The sequence below is a fragment of the Pristiophorus japonicus genome, chromosome 8, assembly GCF_044704955.1.
Source record: "Pristiophorus japonicus isolate sPriJap1 chromosome 8, sPriJap1.hap1, whole genome shotgun sequence".
NCBI lineage: Eukaryota > Metazoa > Chordata > Chondrichthyes > Pristiophoridae > Pristiophorus > Pristiophorus japonicus.
The window spans coordinates 225,756,572-225,774,999 of NC_091984.1; the positions used below are offsets into that span (position 1 = coordinate 225,756,572).

Genomic DNA, 18,428 nt, shown 5'->3' on the forward strand with positions numbered 1-18,428 from the left:
TCATCATTTTTTTAGTCGTTCTTTCCTGGCTTTTAAAAGCTTCCCAGTCTTCTGTCTTCCCACTAGTTTTGGCCACTTTGTATGCCCTTGTTTTTAATTGGATACCATCCATTATTTCTTTAGTTAGCCACGGATGGCTATCTTTTCTCTTACACCCTTTCCTCCGCATGGGAATATATTTTTCTTGAGAGTTTGAAATATCTCCTTAAATGTACACCACTGTTCATCAACTGTCCTACACTTTAATCTATTTTCCCAGTCCCTTTTACCCAACTCTGCCCTCATACCTTCATAATCTCCTTTATTTAAGCTTAGTACACTGGTTAGAGATCCAACTTTCTCACCCTCCATCTGAATTTGAAATTCAATCATGCTATGATCACTCATTCCGAGGGGATCCTTTACTAGGAGATTGTTTATTAATCCTGTCTCATTACACAGGACCAGATCTAAGATAGCCTGCCCCCTGATTGGTTCCGTTACGTACTGTTCAAGGAACCCATCCATTACGTACTCTATGAACTCTTCCTCAAGGCTACCCTGGCCAATTTGATTTGTCCAATCAATATGGAGGTTAAATTACAGCAGTGACTACATTCCAAATGTACTTAATTGGCTGTAAAGGGCTTTGAGACATCTGGATAGCGTGAAAGGCGCTATAGAAATCCAAGTCTTTCTTTCTTAAGAGAGAAGAGCTTTGAGGAATGACTCCATAGATGAGACTCTTTAACCTCGAAGAAAGTTCAAAGGGTGCCTCATATAGGCATGTAATAATGAATGTTACAGATAAAGTAAACCCAGAACAATACTTTCACATGTGAGAGGGCATCATGACAAGAGCCTGTGAAGAGTAAGTTTAGGACAGAACATAAGAAATAGGAGCAGGAGTAGGTCATTTGGCCCCTTGAGCCTGCTCCGCCATTCAATGAGATCATGGCTGATCTATCTCAACTCCACTTGCCTACACTATCCCCAAGGGCTAATGAAGTATTTCCTCAAGGAAAGCATGATCGACAGTTGGCAGGAAGAATGGCTAGGGCTAGGACACTGGACAAAAACAACCAAATGGTGTACTGGGGTAATGGAAGCCTCCTTGATAAAGTGCAACATCCCCACCGACACCTGGGAGTCCCTGGCCCAAGACCGCCCTAAGTGGAGGAAGAGCATCCGGGAGGGTGCTGAGCACCTCGAGTCTCGTCGCCGAAAGCATGCTGAAAACAAGCGCAGGCAGCGGAAAGAGCGTGCGGCAAACCAGACTCCCCACCCACTCTTTTCCTCAACCACTGTCTGTCCCACCTGTGACAGAGACTGTAATTCCCATATTGGACTGTTCAGTCACCTGAGAACTCACTTTTAGAGTGGAAGCAAGTCTTCCTCGATTTCGAGGGACTGCCTATGATGATTTAGACCTTATCCGACCTTAAACGTGTGCTTGATTTGTTTCATATCCAAGGTCGGATTTTCTTTAATCGTAAAATTCAAAATAAGAACATGACGAACACAGCGTAAGAAGCAGCAATGGGAGAGCGCACAGACACACTGTTTGTAAAAAGGGGCGTTGAGAATTCAGACAATTTGCAAAAAAAAAATTGGGAAGTGAGAATGTAGGAAACATCCATTTTCCCACAGAGGCATTCCTTCACTGTTGACGTCGCAGCCTTTTGGAAAAAAAAATGCCCCATAAGCCAAATTTTATGTTGTCAGGAGCAGGTTATCGCTACCTCCATTTATTTGGTGACGTCATGACATCACAAGGAACGGAACGTGAATTCTCCCCACCAAAGACACTAAATATCACCGTGACTGTACAGTCACCTGAGAACTCACTTTTAGAGTGGAAGCAAGTCTTCCTCGATTTCGAGGGATTGCTTATGATGTTGAGGGTTGGCATTCTGGGATCACATGGGCTGAAGGGTCTTCTCCAACTGGACCTATTCTGTGATGTAAACTCCGCACACTGTGGGACACACATGGGGCAATACTGAGGCAGGGAGTCAAGACCAATATTAAGCATTGCAGCCCTCAAATTACTGTTGCCAACATTTGCACAGTCTGAAAGTAGCACCTCAGTTAAACTAGCAGACAGAGGAAGGTCATCCAAAAGAGTTAAACGTTCGACCATTAATATCGCCAACAACAATTCTACCCTCACATAGCTGGAGTAGAACTATGGAGATGGGTCCTGAGGAAAGATTGCCTCTATCTGGCCTGTCTACTGATTATTTTTGTGTTCTATTATTTTACTTCATTTAACCGCCCCTTTTTCAGATAATCCGTCACAAAGATTGGATAGGCTGGGGTTGTTTTCTTTGGAACAGAGGAGGCTGAGGGGAGATCTAATTGAGGTGTATAAAATTATGAGGGGCATAGATAGAGTGGATAGGAAGGACCTATTTCCCTTAGCAGAGGAATCAACAGCCAGGAGGCATAGATTTAAAGTAATTGTGGGGAGGTTTAGAGGGACTTGAGGAGAAATGTTTTCACCCAGAGGGTGGTGGGGGGGTCTGGAACTCACTGCCGAAAGGGTGGTAGAGGCAGAAACTGCTGTGTATGTATAATATAAGTATACTCCCTGTACACTCAATGTACAATTACATAAGACTACTGGATGTACCTTCACACTATACTCTATGCTTGTACCACCAGAGGGTGCAACTGGTGGAGACCTAGGGTACACGACAGGTAACCAGGTATAAAAGGGAGCTCACCATACTGTACCCTCACTCAGGAGCTGTAATAAATGGACTAAGGTCACCACAGTTCAAGTACAATACCTTACCCCGTGGCGTCATTACTGGAGTGCTTACAGACACAATAGAAACCCTCATTGCACTTAAAAAGTACTTGGATGTGCACGTGAAGTGCCGTAACGTACAGGGCTAGGGGTCAAGAGCTGGAAAGTGGGATTTGGCTGGATAGCACTTTGTCGGCTGGCGTAGACACGATAGGCCGAAGTCATTCCGCACTGTAAATTTCTATGATTCTCTCCATCTATTCGTTACTCTAACGCTCTCTCCATTGATTTATTTTCTCCAAACTATGTTCCTTTCTGCCACCGACACTTTTGTTTCCCTCCTGCCAGTTTTATTTTCCAGAGCTTGCTGGAATTCTTCTAATTACCTTCTATAAACATTGATTAAAATGTAGATGTTAGCCAAATATGGTCCTCCAGAAATCTGGGTTTGCTGATCACTTAATTAGTGGGTTTTATTTCAGTCCTGTCGTGTCGGTCCCGGTCGATTGGATTCAGTTGCGTGGTGTGAGGATCAGTAAAACAGATGAACCGAAATGCTTCACATTTTCTGCCCAATTTAAAATACTTTAACGTGCTAAAAATTTAGGGAAGATTTTCCTCTTCAGTGCCGCCAGCACTAGGGCTGGAAATTCAGTTGGATAGCGCCCCTCGCGAGGGTTGGGACAGGGAGGGCTACAGGGTTTGCAGCCGCGAGCGCCGGCATTTGCGCCGCTCGGCAAATTCAGTGCGCCGGTGTGCAACCCCCCCCCCCCGGTATCGCCAAGGAAGCAACATTTGGACCCGTAGCGCCCCCTAGTGACCCCGCCAGAGAAAGCTGGTGCGCAGGGCTGTCCCGGGGCTCTAAGGGAAGGAATGACTGCACGAGGTAAATGTGACTGATATTTCTTTTTCCGAATCTAATGTTATTTGGGGTGAGTAATGTATCGGGAATTTTTGTGTTCCGATTTTTTTTGTTGCAGCGAGGCCTTTCTGGGGGGCGCCACAAAGCCAGTTCTTTAGCACGGGATATTCAGTTGCTCACCCGGCCTTATGCTAAAGAAGGGGTGTGGAACGCTTCCCTCAGTGCTCCACTCTCAGGCGCTACCACTGAATTTTGTGACTCCCGTCGCTAACCATTTCCCGGCGCTAAATTTAGCGACCGCCCGACATTAATGTCTTAAGAACCCTCCAACCAAATCTCCATCCCCAGGAGTTCAGCTGCTAGCCCGCAGCCGATGTTTTTCTGGCCAGATAACCGGCCCTTTTGGGGTTTTTTGGGCAAAGGAGGATGAAGGTGAGACCTGAAGCGTTGAACTTTTCCCGACTAATTTTGGCGTCTTGCATTCTTGGGTCAGCACTGAGGACCTGAGACTTCTCCGGCAATATTGATCACTGCTTTTTTTTTTTGTTGAGGCCACAATCAGAACTTATGTCCCTTTGAGATTCGCACTCTGGAATTCTGCAGCACACTCTACAATGGGGTGATGAACATAAGAAATAGGAGCAGGAGTCAGCCATTCGGCCCCTCGAGCCTGCTCCGCCATTCAATGAGATCACGGCTGATCTTCTACCTCATCTCCACTTTTCAGCACTATCCCCATATCTCTTGATTCCCTTAATATCCAAAATTCTATTGATCTCTGTCTTGAATATACTCAACGACTGAGCCTCCACAGCCCTCTGGGGTAGAGAATTCCAAAGATTCACCACCCTCTGAGTGAAGAAATTTCTCCTCATCTGAGTCCTAAATGGCCGACCCCTTATTCTGAGACTGTGACCCCTGCTTCTAGACTCCTCAGCCAGAGGAAACATCCTCCCTGCATCTACCCTGTCAAGCCCTCTAAAAATTATGCTTGTTTCAATGAGATCACCTCTCATTCTTTTAAACTCTAGCGAATATAGGCCTCGTCTACTCACGCTGATACTGAGGCTACAGTTCCTTATCCAGTCAGCTCTCGAGTTCAGTCATGCCATTTTAGGTAGTTGCCAAGTGAGGTAACGTCCCATGAATGAATGCCGAGAGGGGACACTGAGCAACAGTGGTGACGAGGCCCAAAGGCCCATCTTTGCTGCATCATGAATGCCACCGGTCCATGTGAGCTGGCCTCTTAATTTGCCGAGCAGATGTGTCCCTACCACCATTGGCTGTTTCTTGTAATGAATGATCAGCAATTGCCCGAGGGCACTGGTGTATAAGTTTGGCAATATGTTAGCAACAGAAATTCTGTGAGGAGGAATCAAATGGACTCTCCATCAGAGTGCCTCTTTTGAGTCAGCTCGGATGCATTTGTACGACTAAAGTTGGCAGATTTCTGGGGCCCCTGACACAATGTTACATTGAACGGTTTCGATGGGGTATTTATAAAATTGCTGAGGCTGTTCATTAGCTCGTTTAGTGTGAGCCCACGATCAGTGAAAACAAATCTCTAGCCAGCAATGTTGTGATCCCTGAGAGGAAATAGCACACATGCTCCCAGTACCCTACTTTTATTACAATGGCCCTATTTTGGCAGCGGTGCTGTAAATATAAACGCAATGCTATGAACGCTGCCAAGAACCTCAGGAGATGTTTTTGCCAATGTTATTCTTGAGGCACAGAACAGCGGAGGGTGCTGGCTGCCTTCACCCCCACCCCCCCGCTTTCTGTCTTTAGATGCCCCGGTTTGCTGTACTGCACGCCATTTACTGCCTGGTTTATTGCATTGATGGGGGTCTACCACCGTAAACGCAGCGCATCCACCCTGGTTCAGTTGCTTTTACCGGCGTGCATGGATGCGGTGACCTCTCGAGCAAAATTCCCCTCTTTGGCCTTTTTTTCAGCGGACCTGATGTTGGTCATAATAAGGGAGGATGAGCGAAGGTTGGCACACTAGTGTGATATATTCACAGAGCACAGCACACACAGCTTCCTAACATGGCAGGCAGCTCTCTCGGAAGTCTCCGGAATTGCCTGCTTCTGTTTAATGATTAACTATGCACTTGCAGTACACAATATGTCCACATCCACAGTGTGGCGCTACAAACATTACAAGCTTACAGACATCACACTTCTCCCTCCTTAATGAAGAAGCCATCATAACAACCATCATACATAATTTTCATGTTTATGCATAACACAGGGGATAAACTTATTTTTTTTCCATATTTACAAATTTAACTTCACCACTTGTTTTCTGTTTCGAAGAGGATACCTTCGCTCTCGAACTGAACCTTCCAAACATGATGTCGAATCTAAACTCATTCGAGGCTCATCCTGAGGAACATTTTCCTCCATGGAATTTCCTTGATTTTCATTTGAAGTCACTCTAACTTCAGGCTCTTTGATTTCCTGACTCAGACTCAGACTTTCATTCTGATTCTCTCCTGGATTTGTTTCCAGTACATTGGATTTAGGATTTGCTACTGGTGTATCAAAACTATCTGATGAGTCAGAAATAATTGAATCATTCCCACCTTCAACTCCTTCCATGTCTGTAGGTAAAATATGATCAATATGAACAAACCTAACCTGTCCATTATCAAACATCTTTACCAAATATGTGCGAGGACCACATATCTTCACCACTCTTCCTGGTAACCACTTTAACCATTTATGGTGATGGTTCTTCACTCTCACCTTCTGGTTTAATTTCACACTTCTCTCTTTTACTCTACCTCTATCCTGATTCTCTTTCTGTCTTAATTGTGTCTCTTCTAGGACTGTGCCAAATTTGGCTTCAACATCGAGAATCTGGTTCGTGGCTGTTGTTTGAGAAACAACTCTGCTGGTGTTCTACCAGTAGCTGTATGAGGAGTATTTTGATATGTAATCAGAAAATTAGCCAATTTGTGATCCAATGACAACTGTCATTACCTTGGATTTGGATCTAACATTTGTTTTTTGAGGGCACGTTTTACAATTTGTACAATGCGCTCTGCTGCACCATTCGAAGCAGCATGGTATGGTGGAACCTTGGTATGTTTCACACCATTTTTGCTCGTGAATTGTGCAAATTCTTCTCAACGAAATTGTGGTCCATTATCCGAAACAATTTCAGGGAGGCCAAATGCAGAAAATAATTTTTGTAAAATGTCCAATGTTTTACTTGTTGTTATTTTCCACATTGGAAACACCTCAACCCACTTCGAATGGCTATCAATCACAATGAACAATTGTTGTCCTTTTAACTCAGCAAAATCTATATGTGGCCTTTGCCACACCCTGGGAGGCCATTTTCATGGCTGTAATGGTACTGGTGGTGGTTGCTTGCTTACCGATTGACATGTCGTACACTGACTCACAATGTACTCTATATCTTTATCAAGACCTGGCCACCATAAATAACTGCGTGCAAAACTCTTGGTCAAGCACATTCCCAGGTGCTGGTCATGGGGGTCTTCTAATAATTTGGACCTGAATTTATTCGGTATAACCACTCTTGCACCCCACATGATACAATCTTTATCGACTGATAATTCATTCCTACAAATGAAGAATGGATGTGTACCTTTGTCTGTTACCTGGTTTGGCCATCCATTTGCAATATACTCATACACCTTTGACATCACTGGGTCACGTTTGGTTGCTCTACCAACCTCTTCAGCTGTGACTGACAGTTCATCAACATATGAAAAGTAAAACACTTCTTCCCTATCGGGTGTAACTTGTGATGGGGAAGGCAATCTAGACATTGCATCAGCATTACTGTGATCAGCTGATCGTCTGTATTCAATATCATATGTATATGCTGACAAAATCAAAGCCCATTTCTGCATTCGGGCTGCAGCTAATGTTGGAACTGGGGACTTTGGATGGAGGATTGCTGTTAGGGGCTTATGGTCCGTAACGATGGTAAACTTACGACCATACAAGTATTTGTGAAACTTCTTGACCCCAAAAATTAATGCCAAAGCTTCTTTTTCAATTTGTGCATAATTACTCTCACTGGCACTGAGAGTGCATGAAGCAAAAGCAATTGGTCTCTCCTCCCCACTACTTAATACATGAGAGATTACTGCCCCAACTCCATACGGAGAGGCATCACATGCTAGCTTAATCTCCTTAGATATGTCATAGTGAATAACATGGTGCTCTCTACCAATTTGCTTTTACACTCCTTGAATGCTGTATCGCATTCTTTTGACCACTTCCAATGGACCTGTTTTTTCAAAAGTTCATTCAGTGGATGTAATACTGTAGCCAAATTTGGTAGGAACTTCCTATAATAGTTCAAAAGACCCAAGAATGAACGAAGTTCAGTGACATTCCTGAGAGTGGGTGCATTTTTGATTGCATCCAATTTTTCCATGGTTGGATGTAAACCATCTTTGTCTACTCTGTACCCTAAGTACTCCACTGAGTTTTTAAATAACTCATACTTACGAGCAGACACTTGTACTCTGTGCTTCTCTAGCCGTTTGAGGACTTCATTCAATATGTTATTATGAATTTGCCTATTTGGTGCTGAAATTAGTATGTCATCCAAATAACATATTACCCCTTCAATACCTTGCAAAATCTGGTTCAGCACCCCTTGGAATATGGCAGGGACAGAAGACACTCCAAACGGTAGCCTATTAAATTGATATAGGCCAAGATGAGTATTTATAGTCAAACATGACTTGGACTCCTCATCTAGTTCAAGCTGTAAGTAGGCATTCGTAAGATCCAGTTTTGAGAAGATCTGGCCACCTGTCAGTGTTGTGAACAAATCTTCTATATTCGGCAATGTATTGGGGACATTACCCTCTAGAACCTGGTTGACGGTTACTTTATAATCACCATACAATCTTATCTTACCATCGGACTTAGGTACAACAACAATGGGCGTAGCCCAATTACATCGATCTATCTTACAAATAATGTTCTCAGTCTCTAGTCTTTTGAGTTCTTGCTCAACTTTCTCCTGAGTGCATATGGTACGGAACGTGGCTTGTAGTAAACCGATCTAGCGTCCTTCTGTACCCTGACACTCGCCTTGAAGCCTTGGATCGGACTGCCCGTTTCGCAGAACACCTTCGATACTTCTTGATAACCTCATCTGTTGATGAAAATCTCGCTTTCACACAGAAAATCTTACTCCAATCCAGCTTCAGTGAGCTCAACCAATTTCTCCCTAGAAAGGCAGGCTTTCTCCTTTCACTACTATTAGAGGCAAGTTCTGAAATTGATCTTTATATTTCACTGGTATGGTGATACGACCTACCACAGGAATTTTCTCTCCCGAGTAGTCTCGCAGCTCTATCTTGGATTTCTCCAGTTGAAAATCACGCAATTTGGAGAGGTACAGTGACTCCAGTACTACACTCACGGATGCACCCGTGTCAACTTCCATTGGTATCTTGAATCCCGCAACATCTATGTGGATTTTGATGCTTTCCGAATCGCTGTCTATTAACTCATGCTCCTGATGACGTGTAACTCTAACATCTCCTCGTCCTGTTGTTGTTCTTCCATGCTATGTAGTCTCTTGGGATTTCTACTCATAGCTTTGAACGCTGGACTCATAGCTTTGGAGATGGTTTACCCTTCACAAGATGCCCTGTCCTTCTGAGAAGAAACACTCTGCCTTCACGTATGGACAACTTTGAGCAATGTGTTGTCCCAAGCACCTATAGCACGACTTCGACGCTCTGTTAGAATTTCCAGTTTCTGAGACTTTCGGCCATGCCCGTCTTTTACCTTGAACCTGCAGGTGATTTACCTCAGTTGACTGACGACCGTAATCATTATTTAATTCTCGGGAATATTGTTCGGCCATGCTCATCGACCTTGCTGTCTGACAAGCAATCTCAAAAGTCAAGTCACCCGTCGTCAATAACTTCCTTCTGATCGCATCATTTTTCACCCCACAAACAAAATGATCCCGTAATACTCGGTTTTGAAAGTTTCCAAAATTACAGTGTATCGATAGCTTTTTAAATGCTATGATGTAATCACAGATACTTTCATCAGCCTTTTGATTCCGAATCCCGAAACGATAGCTTTCAGCAATTTCTAACGGTTTGGGGTTATAGTGCTGCTCCAGCTTCGTTAAAATCTCCTTAAGCGTTGTGTCCTTTGGCTCGTCAGGCACAAGCAGATTTACAAGAGTGTCTAATAATGCCGGACCTGCCTCCGATAAGCAGATCACTTCCTTACGTTTCAACACAGCCCGGTTCTGGAATGCATTGTCTGGAACTTCGATTATGTTATTTGCAATGAAATACAATTCTAGCCGATCCACATATGTTTTAAAACGTTCCCGGTTGTGTCTATATTCACCCAAATATCTCAATACACCTGCCATTTTAATCTCTAGTTGTTCACACCGTATGCTGTATTTTACCTCGGATTTTTGTAGCTTTTTTCAAAGACAGAAACTTCCAAAGTCTCTCTGTCGGCTGGCTTAATCCTTCACCAACAAAATTTAAGCTTTAAATCATCCGAAAAATCCCATCTTCCGTCGCCAAATGTGATATATTCACAGAGCACAGCACACACAGCTTCCGAACATGGCAGGCAGCTCTCTCGGAAGTCTCCGAAATTGCCTGGTTCTGTTTAATGATTTACTATGCACTTGCAGTACACAATACGTCCACATCCACAGTGTGGAGCTACAAACATTACAAGCTTACAGACATTACAACTAGAGAGGCGGAAGTGGGGGGCGGGTGGAGTGTCCGCTGTTGCCACTCATCAGCGTAGCGCTGATGATGTCATCACGCTGGCGCATCACCACGTCTCTCCCCTTCACTTAAAGGGGAGCGACGCTGCGATTCTTTAAAACTTTGGGCCGCTGGAGGATTTCGGGGTGTCAGGTTGCCTGTTGGCGGCCTGGCCGAACACGGGGGCATAATCGTCTGCCCAACCTGGCAGTCGGCCGAAAAAGAAAAAAGATGGTGGCTGTGGTAGTGTGCCCTCCACTTTAATAGCAGTCGCACCGCCATGGTCTGTACGCACCTCTCTGGCCATCTTCAAAAGTCTCAAAGCCAGAAAATAACGTGCTTCATGGGTTCTTTGCTTAAGAATTCATAGCAACGCATTGCTACTAAGAACTAGTTGGTTTATTAGCAAAGGTTTAGCAATCACACCACACATTACCAGTTCATCCACCAGGCTCACAACCACCTGTCTCATCGTGGATCCCCCGAACCCAACTGGCTGGGGTTTTATTGAGTCTTGTGAACATCACGTGACTGGCTAAGCCACTCACAATGCAACAGCTCTACAACTATTTTTGTGAAACAATAATCAAGTGCCCCCTTATTAAAGTGGCACTAAAACCGACAAATTAACCAATAAAACTTTTAAACAATAAATGGTCAAATTAAAATTTGGTTGCCGGGGATGATGATGTACTCCAGTCCCTCCGGCGCCTACCTCTCACGGAAGGCCATGAGCGTACCAGTGGACACCACTTGCTCCCTCTCCAGGGACACCCTGGCTCGGATATAACCGCGGAAGAGAGGCAGGCAGTCGGGCTGAATGACTCCTTCGACCGCCCGCTGCCTGGACCGGCTGCTGGCCACCTTGGCCAAGCCCAGGAGTAGTCCCACAAGGAGGCATTCCGACCTGCCCGCTCCCCTCCGCACGGGCCAAAGATCACTGGACGTCCCAAAGCGCTTTAAAGACAATGAAGCACTTTTTGAAGTGTAGTCACTGTTGTAATGTGGGAAACATGGCAGCCAACTTGTGCACAGCAAGCTTCCCCAAACAGCAATGTGATAATGACCAGATAATCTGTTTTGGTGGCGTTGATTGAGAGATCAATATTGGCCAGGACACCGGGGATAATTCCCCTGCTCTTCTTCGAAATAGTGCCATGGGATCTTTTATGTTCACTTGAGAGAGCAGACGGGGCTTCGGTTTAACGTCTCATCCAAACGACTGCACCTCCGACATTGCAGCACTCCCTCAGCACTGCACTAGATATTTGTGCTCAAGTCTCTGGAGTGGACCCACAACCCTCCTGACTCAGAGGCGAGAGTGCTACCCACTGAGCTACAGCTGACGCTGTTGGTAAATGCTGCAGCACTGTCCAGTTGACTAATGACCGTCTGATCAGAATTGTTCTGAGAGACGACTGTTGGCCAAGACACGAGGAGGAGGTCTTGATCTTCTACTCTAATATTAAGCGATTTCATAGTCGGGATCCTTCAGCAGAGTGTCCCGGAAACATACTACTGCTCGTTCATTCCAGTTACTTTACAACCTGGTCCTTTTTTGACGCTCTTCCATGACCACTTGTCCTTTGACCACTTGTCATCAATCTGATGGAACACTCCTTTCCTAACTGGCTTTATTAATCCATGCCACTCCACCAGAGGTTGAAGAATTTCTTGGTGCTTGTAGAAACATAAGGGGCCATATGGCCTACTCCTGCTCCTATTTCTTATGTAAATGTGAGGTTATCCATTTTGGGGACAAAAACACGAAGGCAGAATATTATCTGAATGGAAGAAGATTAGGAAAAGGGAAGGTGCAACGAGACCTGGGTGTCATGGTTCATCAGTCATTGAAGGTTGGCATGCAGGTACAGCAGGCGGTGAAGAAGGCAAACGGTATGTTGGCCTTCATAGCTAGGGGATTTGAGTATAGGAGCAGGGAGGTCTTACTGCAGTTGTACAGGGCCTTAGTGAAACCTCACTTGGAATATTGTGTTCAGTTTTGGTCTCCTAATCTGAGGAAGGATGTTCTTGCTATTGAGGGATGGCTGGACTGTCAGAGATTGGATTAACTGGGCCTCTATTCACTGGAGTTTAGAAGGATGAGAAGGAATCTCATAGAAACATACAAGATTCTGACGGGACTGGACAGGTTAGATGCGGGAAGACTGTTCCCGATGTTGGGGAAGTCCAGAACCAGGGGACATAGTCTTAGGATAAGGGGTAGGCCATTTAGGACTGAGATGAGGAGAAACTTCTTCACTCAGAGAGTTGTAACCTGTGGAATTCCCTGCCGCAGAGAGTTGTTGATACCAGTTCATTGGATATATTCAAGAGGGAGTTAGATATGGCCCTTATGGCTAAAGGGATCAAGGGGTATGGAGAGAAAGCAGGAAAGGGATACTGAGAGAATGATCAGCCATGATCTTATTGAATGGTGGTGCAGTCTTGAATGGCCTACTCCTGCACCTATTTTCTATGTTTCTACTAGTGTGATAAAAATGCCCATTTCAAAAAAAAAAAGAAACGCTGACTTTATCCAAACCCAAACCAAGCTCCTTGTTTAATGGCCCAGTTAATTAAATGTAGCAGAATTGATTACTTTAGATGTGAATTTGCATTGTACTGATTGATTGCATTATTTCATGATACTAAATCATAGAAACATAGGGTTGGTTATCATCACCCATTAGCTCCCTAGAGAATGCTGGCTTCCTAGCAGCCAAAAATTGAGTAGGCCCCCTGCGCAATCGCTCCATAGCGCCCGAAGAGGAGTGTGGGACGCTTCCCTCACCACTTCACTCTCTTTTTTTCCCCCGTTCCTGGGATGTGGGGGTCATTGGCAAGGCCAGCGTTTATTGCCCATCCGCAATTGCCCTTGAGAAGAACCACTGTTCTTTTTGCAGTTGTTTGGTCCAGAGGGCAGTTAAGAGTCCACTACATTGCTGTGGGTCTGGAGTCACGTGTAGGCCAGACCGGGTAAGGGCGGCAGATTTCCTTCCCTAAAGGACATTAGTGAACCAGATGCATTTTTAACGACAGTCCGGTAGTTTCATGGTAGCTATTACGGGTGCAACTCCGAAAACCAGGGCGATACAACTGAATATCGCACTTTGACAAAACAAAAGCAAAATACTGCGGATGCTGGAATCTGGAATAAAAACCAAAAATGCTGTAAATCTCAGCAGGTCGGGCACCATCTGTGGAGAGGAAGCAGAGTTAATGTTTTGGGTCGTTGGCTCTCCGTCAGAACTGGCGAATGTTTGAAAAGAACAGATTCTTAACAAGCACTGAACGGGGGAGGGGAAGAAAGAACAAAAGGGAAGGTCTGTGATAGGGTGGAAGGCAGGCGAGATTAGAGAGACAAAAGGGATGATGGGCCAAATTCAAATGGTAATTTGCTAGAATAGGCTGGCGAATGATATTTAAAGGGTTGACGGTGGATAGGCAATGGCAGACATTTAAATATCACATGGATGAACTGCAACAATTGTACATCCCTGTCTGGAGTAAAAATAAAACGGGGAAGGTGACTCAACTGTGGCTAACAAGAGAAATTAGGGATAGTGTTAAATCCAAGGAAGAGGCATATAAATTGGCCAGAAAAAGCAGCAAATCTGAGGACTGGGAGAAATTTAGAATCCAGCAGAGGAGGACAAAGTGTTTAATTAGGAGGGAGAAAATAGAGTATGAGAGAAAGCTTGCTAAAAACATAAAAACTGACTGCAAAAGCTTCTTTTAGATATGTGAAGAGGAAGAGATTAGTGAAGACAAATGTAGGTTCCTTGCAGTCTGAATCAGGTGAATTTATAATGGGGAACAGAGAAATGGCAGACTAATTGAACAAATACTTTGGTTCTGTCTTCATGAAGGAAGACACGAATAACCTTCCGGAAATACAAGGGGACGGAGGATCTAGTGAGAAGGAGGAACTGAAGGAAATCCTTATCAGTCAGGAAATTGTGTTAGGGAAATTGATGGGATTGAAGGCCAATAAATCCCCAGGGCCTGATGGTCTGCATCCCAGAGTATTGAGTAAGTGGCCCTAGAAATAGTGGATGCATTTGGTGATCATTTTCCAACAGTTTATCAACTCTGGATCAGTTCTTTTAGACTGCAGGGTAGCTAATGTAACACCATTTTTTTAAAAAGGATGGAGAGAGAAAACGAGGAATTATAGACCGGTTAGCCTGACATCAGTAGTGGAGAAAATATTGGAATCAATTATTAAAGATGAAATAGCAGTGCATTTGGAAAGCAGTGACAGGATCGGTCCAAGTCAGCATGGATTTATGAAAGGGAAATCGTGCTTGACAAATCTTCTAGAATTTTTGAGGAGTGGACAAGGGAGAACCAGTGGATGTGGTGCATTTAGACTTTCAAAAAGCTTTCGACATGATCCCACACAAGAGATTGTTGTGCAAAATTAAAGCACATGGTATTGACATGGATAGAGAACTGGTTGGCAGACAGGAGGCAGAGAGTCGGGATAAACAGGTCCTTTTCAGAATGGCAGGCAGTGACTAGTGGGGTGCCGCAGGGCTCAGTGCTGGGACCCCAGCTATTTACAATATACATCAATGATTTAGATGAAGGAATTGAGTGTAATATCTCCAAGTTTGCAGATGACACTAAGCTGGGTGGCAGTGTGAGCTGTGAGGAGGGTGCTAAGAGGCTGCAGGGTGACTTGGACAGGTTAGCTGAGTGGGCAAATGCATGGCAGATGCAATATAATGTGACTAAATGTGAAGTTATCCACTTTGGTGGCAAAAACGTGAAGGCAGAATATTATCTGAATGGCGGCAGATTAGGAAAAGGGGAGATGCAACAAGACCTGGGTGTCATGGTACATCAGTCATTGAAAGTTGGCATGCAGGTACAGCAGGCGGTGAAGAAGGCAAATGGCATGTTGGCCTTCATAGCTAGGGGATTTGAGTATCGGAGCAGGGAGGTCTTACTGCAGTTGTACATGGCCTTGGTGAGGCCTCACCTGGAATATTGTGGTCAGTTTTGGTCTCCTAATCTGAGGAAGGATATTCTTGCTATTGAGGGAGTGCAGCGAAGGTTCACCAGATTGATTCCCGGGATGGCAGCACTGACATATGAGGAGAGACTGGATCGACTGGGCCTGTATTCACTGGAGTTTGGAAGAATGAGAGGGGATCTCATAGAAACATATAAAATTCTGACGGGACTAGACAGGTTAGATGCAGGATGAATGTTCCCAATGTTGGGGAAGTCCAGAACCAGGGGTCACAGTCTAAGGATAAGGGGTAAGCCATTTAGGACCGAGATGAGGAGAAACTTCTTCACTCAGAGAGTTGTGAACCTGTGGAATTCTCTACTGCAGAGAGTTGTTGATGCCAGTTCGTTAGATATATTCAAGAGGGAGTTAGATATGGCCCTTATGGCTAAAAGGATCAAGGGGTATGGAGAGAAACCAGGAAAGGGGTACTGAGGTGAATGATCAACCATGATCTTATTGAATGGTGGTGCAGGCTCGAAGGGCCGAATGGCCTACTTGTGCACCTATTTTCTATGTTTCTATGTAATGCCAGGAGTTAGAAAAACATTAGTTGAGATAGGGTGTGAATGGCGGGATAATGACCAACTGCCTTCAGAGACAAGGAGAAAAAAAGAAGCAGACTCTGAGGGGGGGTGGCAGGGGGAAGGGAGCCAAAGACAGGGGCAGAGGTTATGCTCTAAAATTGTTGAACTCGAAGTTGAGTCCAGAAGGCTGTAAAGTGCCTAAACGAAAGATGAGGTGCTGATCCTTGAGCTTGCGTTGAGCTTCATTGGAACAGTGTAGGAGACCGAGGACGGAGAGGTCAGAGTGGGAATGGAGCGGGGAATTAAAGTGACAGGCGACCGGAAGCTCAGGGTCACACTTATGCACTGAACGGAGGTGCTCCTCAAAGCGGTCACCCGCTAAAGATAGCGTCCCGGCACCATCGCCGCCTGAAAGTGGGCCGTTACCGAATTTCTAGCCGGTGGAAATTTACGGCACAGAAGGAGGCCATTTGACCCATCATGATGGCTGAAAAAGCGCTATCCAGCCTGACCTACTTTAAAAGCATATCCAAGTACTTTTTAAGTGCGATGAGGGTTTCTGTCTCTCCCACCGAGTCTCAGGCAACGAGTTCCAGTTTCCAAGCGATATCTGTATTTATTTTTCGTGTTCATTCAGTTGGCAGGAAGCAATTTATGAAGTTCGAGTGGGCCCAGAACGCAGCCAGCGCGCTCGGATGTGAACTCGAGGAACTCTCGACTGCAGTCTTCAAACATCACCTGCGGCTGATCATCCAGCAGGCTACAAACAGGTTTGGTCCCAATGACGCTGCAGACAGCACAACAGGTACGGAGACAAAGACCATCTCGTCGGAAAACTCGTTCACAGCAGCTTGACCTGCTTAGGTTTAATGGCTATTTTTTCCTTAAATAAAATAGGAGTTGAATGTTTGCTTTCTGACTGCATGACCGAAGGGTCGTTGAACTATCAGGGCTACCTTACTTCAACCTCTTATGCCCACTGGCTCAGTAGCTTATTGTGTTGATCCCTGGAGGATGAATCCAGTGCCCCATGAGTTGGAACTCCAACTCGGAGTGAATTTAAACCTTTGATTTGCTTTCATTGAGCAATCCTGGTTGTTCTGAGCCAATGGCGGGATGGAATGCTTATGAAATGCCTGAAACTCATTGAATGAGTCTTCATTCAGTTGAATGAGGTCAACAATTTCAGACTATAACCTCTGCCCATATTTTTTTTCCCTTTCCTACCTTTTTTTTAACAATGCCCCCCACCCCCCCCACCTATTTTTCCTCTTTCCCCAGGCAGCTGGTGACGATTCCACCATTTACACCCCTATCTAGACTCATCTTTCGTTTCCTAACTTGCGCCATTACCATCTACTTTTTGCCCATCAACCCTTTTGCCTCTCTAATCTCTCCTGCCTTCCACCCTATCACAGACTTTCCCTTTTGTTCCTCCCTCCCGTCCCCCTTTCCCTGCCCCCACGCTTCCTTAAGAATCTGTTACATCTCAAACTTTTCCCAGTTCTGACGAAGGGTCACAGACCCGAAACCTTAACTCTGTTTCTCTCTCCACAGATGCTGCCCGACCCGCTGAGTGCTTCCAGCACTTTCTGTTTTTATTTCAGATTCCAGCATCCGCAGTATTTTGCTTTGGAACGAGTCTTGCTGAGTGGAAACATAAGAACATAAGAATTGGGGGCAGGAGTAGGCCTGAAGGCCCCGCGAGCTTGCTCCGCCATTCAATGAGATCGTGGCTGATCTGATCAGGGATGAAACGCACCGTGCCCGTTAATTGCAATAGCTTTGGCGTTGAACGGTGGCGCTGGTTTCCGTGACGATTCAGAGATAAAGTCACTGCATCTCTGAGCCATACAGATTGGGAAGGTCCTAGGTTCGAACCTTTTTCTCTGATGCATTAGCAGATCTCAGCCTAGGTAGCAGTAAAAGATAGTACATCATCATCATAGGCAGTCCCTCGGGATCGAGGAAGACTTGCTTCCACTCTTGGCATGAGTCCTTAGGTGGCTGAACAGTCCAATGCGAGAGCCACATTCCCTGCCACAGGTGGGACAGACAGTCGTTGAGGATGGGATAGGTTTGACGCACATTCCTTCCGCAGCCTGCGCTTGTCTTCCGCGTGCACTCGCCGATGAGTCTCGAGGCGCTTAGCATCCTCCCGCAGAAAAGGTCGTACAATTGGTCATAGTAGCCCCTGATTAGAGAAGAGAAAAGAACCCAGGACTAGTGCTCTTGATGGCCAGACAGTGATCTTTGCCGGATACCTGTGAGTGCGTCAGGAGGACAGAACAGACTCGGTTGTTGCAAGGCCTCCGCAGCCTGGCGATTTCTGTCGAAGCTCATACGTGAATAATGGTCATTTGGTCACAGCGCAGACGGATCCCCAGTGCCCACGAAATCTGGCCTCACTTAAGAGTGACAATGTCTTCAGGAGAGAAGGGGAAAGAGAAAATTGAAGAGGAGGAAAAAGACTGCAATTTCGCATCCTCTACAGGAGGATAAAACGAGTGAGAAGTGG

General features: G+C 45.2%; 1 protein-coding gene across 7 annotated transcripts in view; it reads left to right on the forward strand.

Moving 5' to 3' along the window:
* The window catches only part of LOC139269044 (unconventional myosin-XVIIIb-like), a 452,517-nt gene that overhangs the window by 134,831 nt on the left and 299,258 nt on the right, over nt 1–18,428 (forward strand). For all 7 annotated transcript variants that reach the window (XM_070888021.1, XM_070888023.1, XM_070888024.1 and 4 more), the window contains one exon: nt 16,548–16,715. In XM_070888021.1, the coding sequence (XP_070744122.1) occupies nt 16,548–16,715 (168 nt within the window). The remainder of the gene's footprint in view (nt 1–16,547; nt 16,716–18,428) is intronic.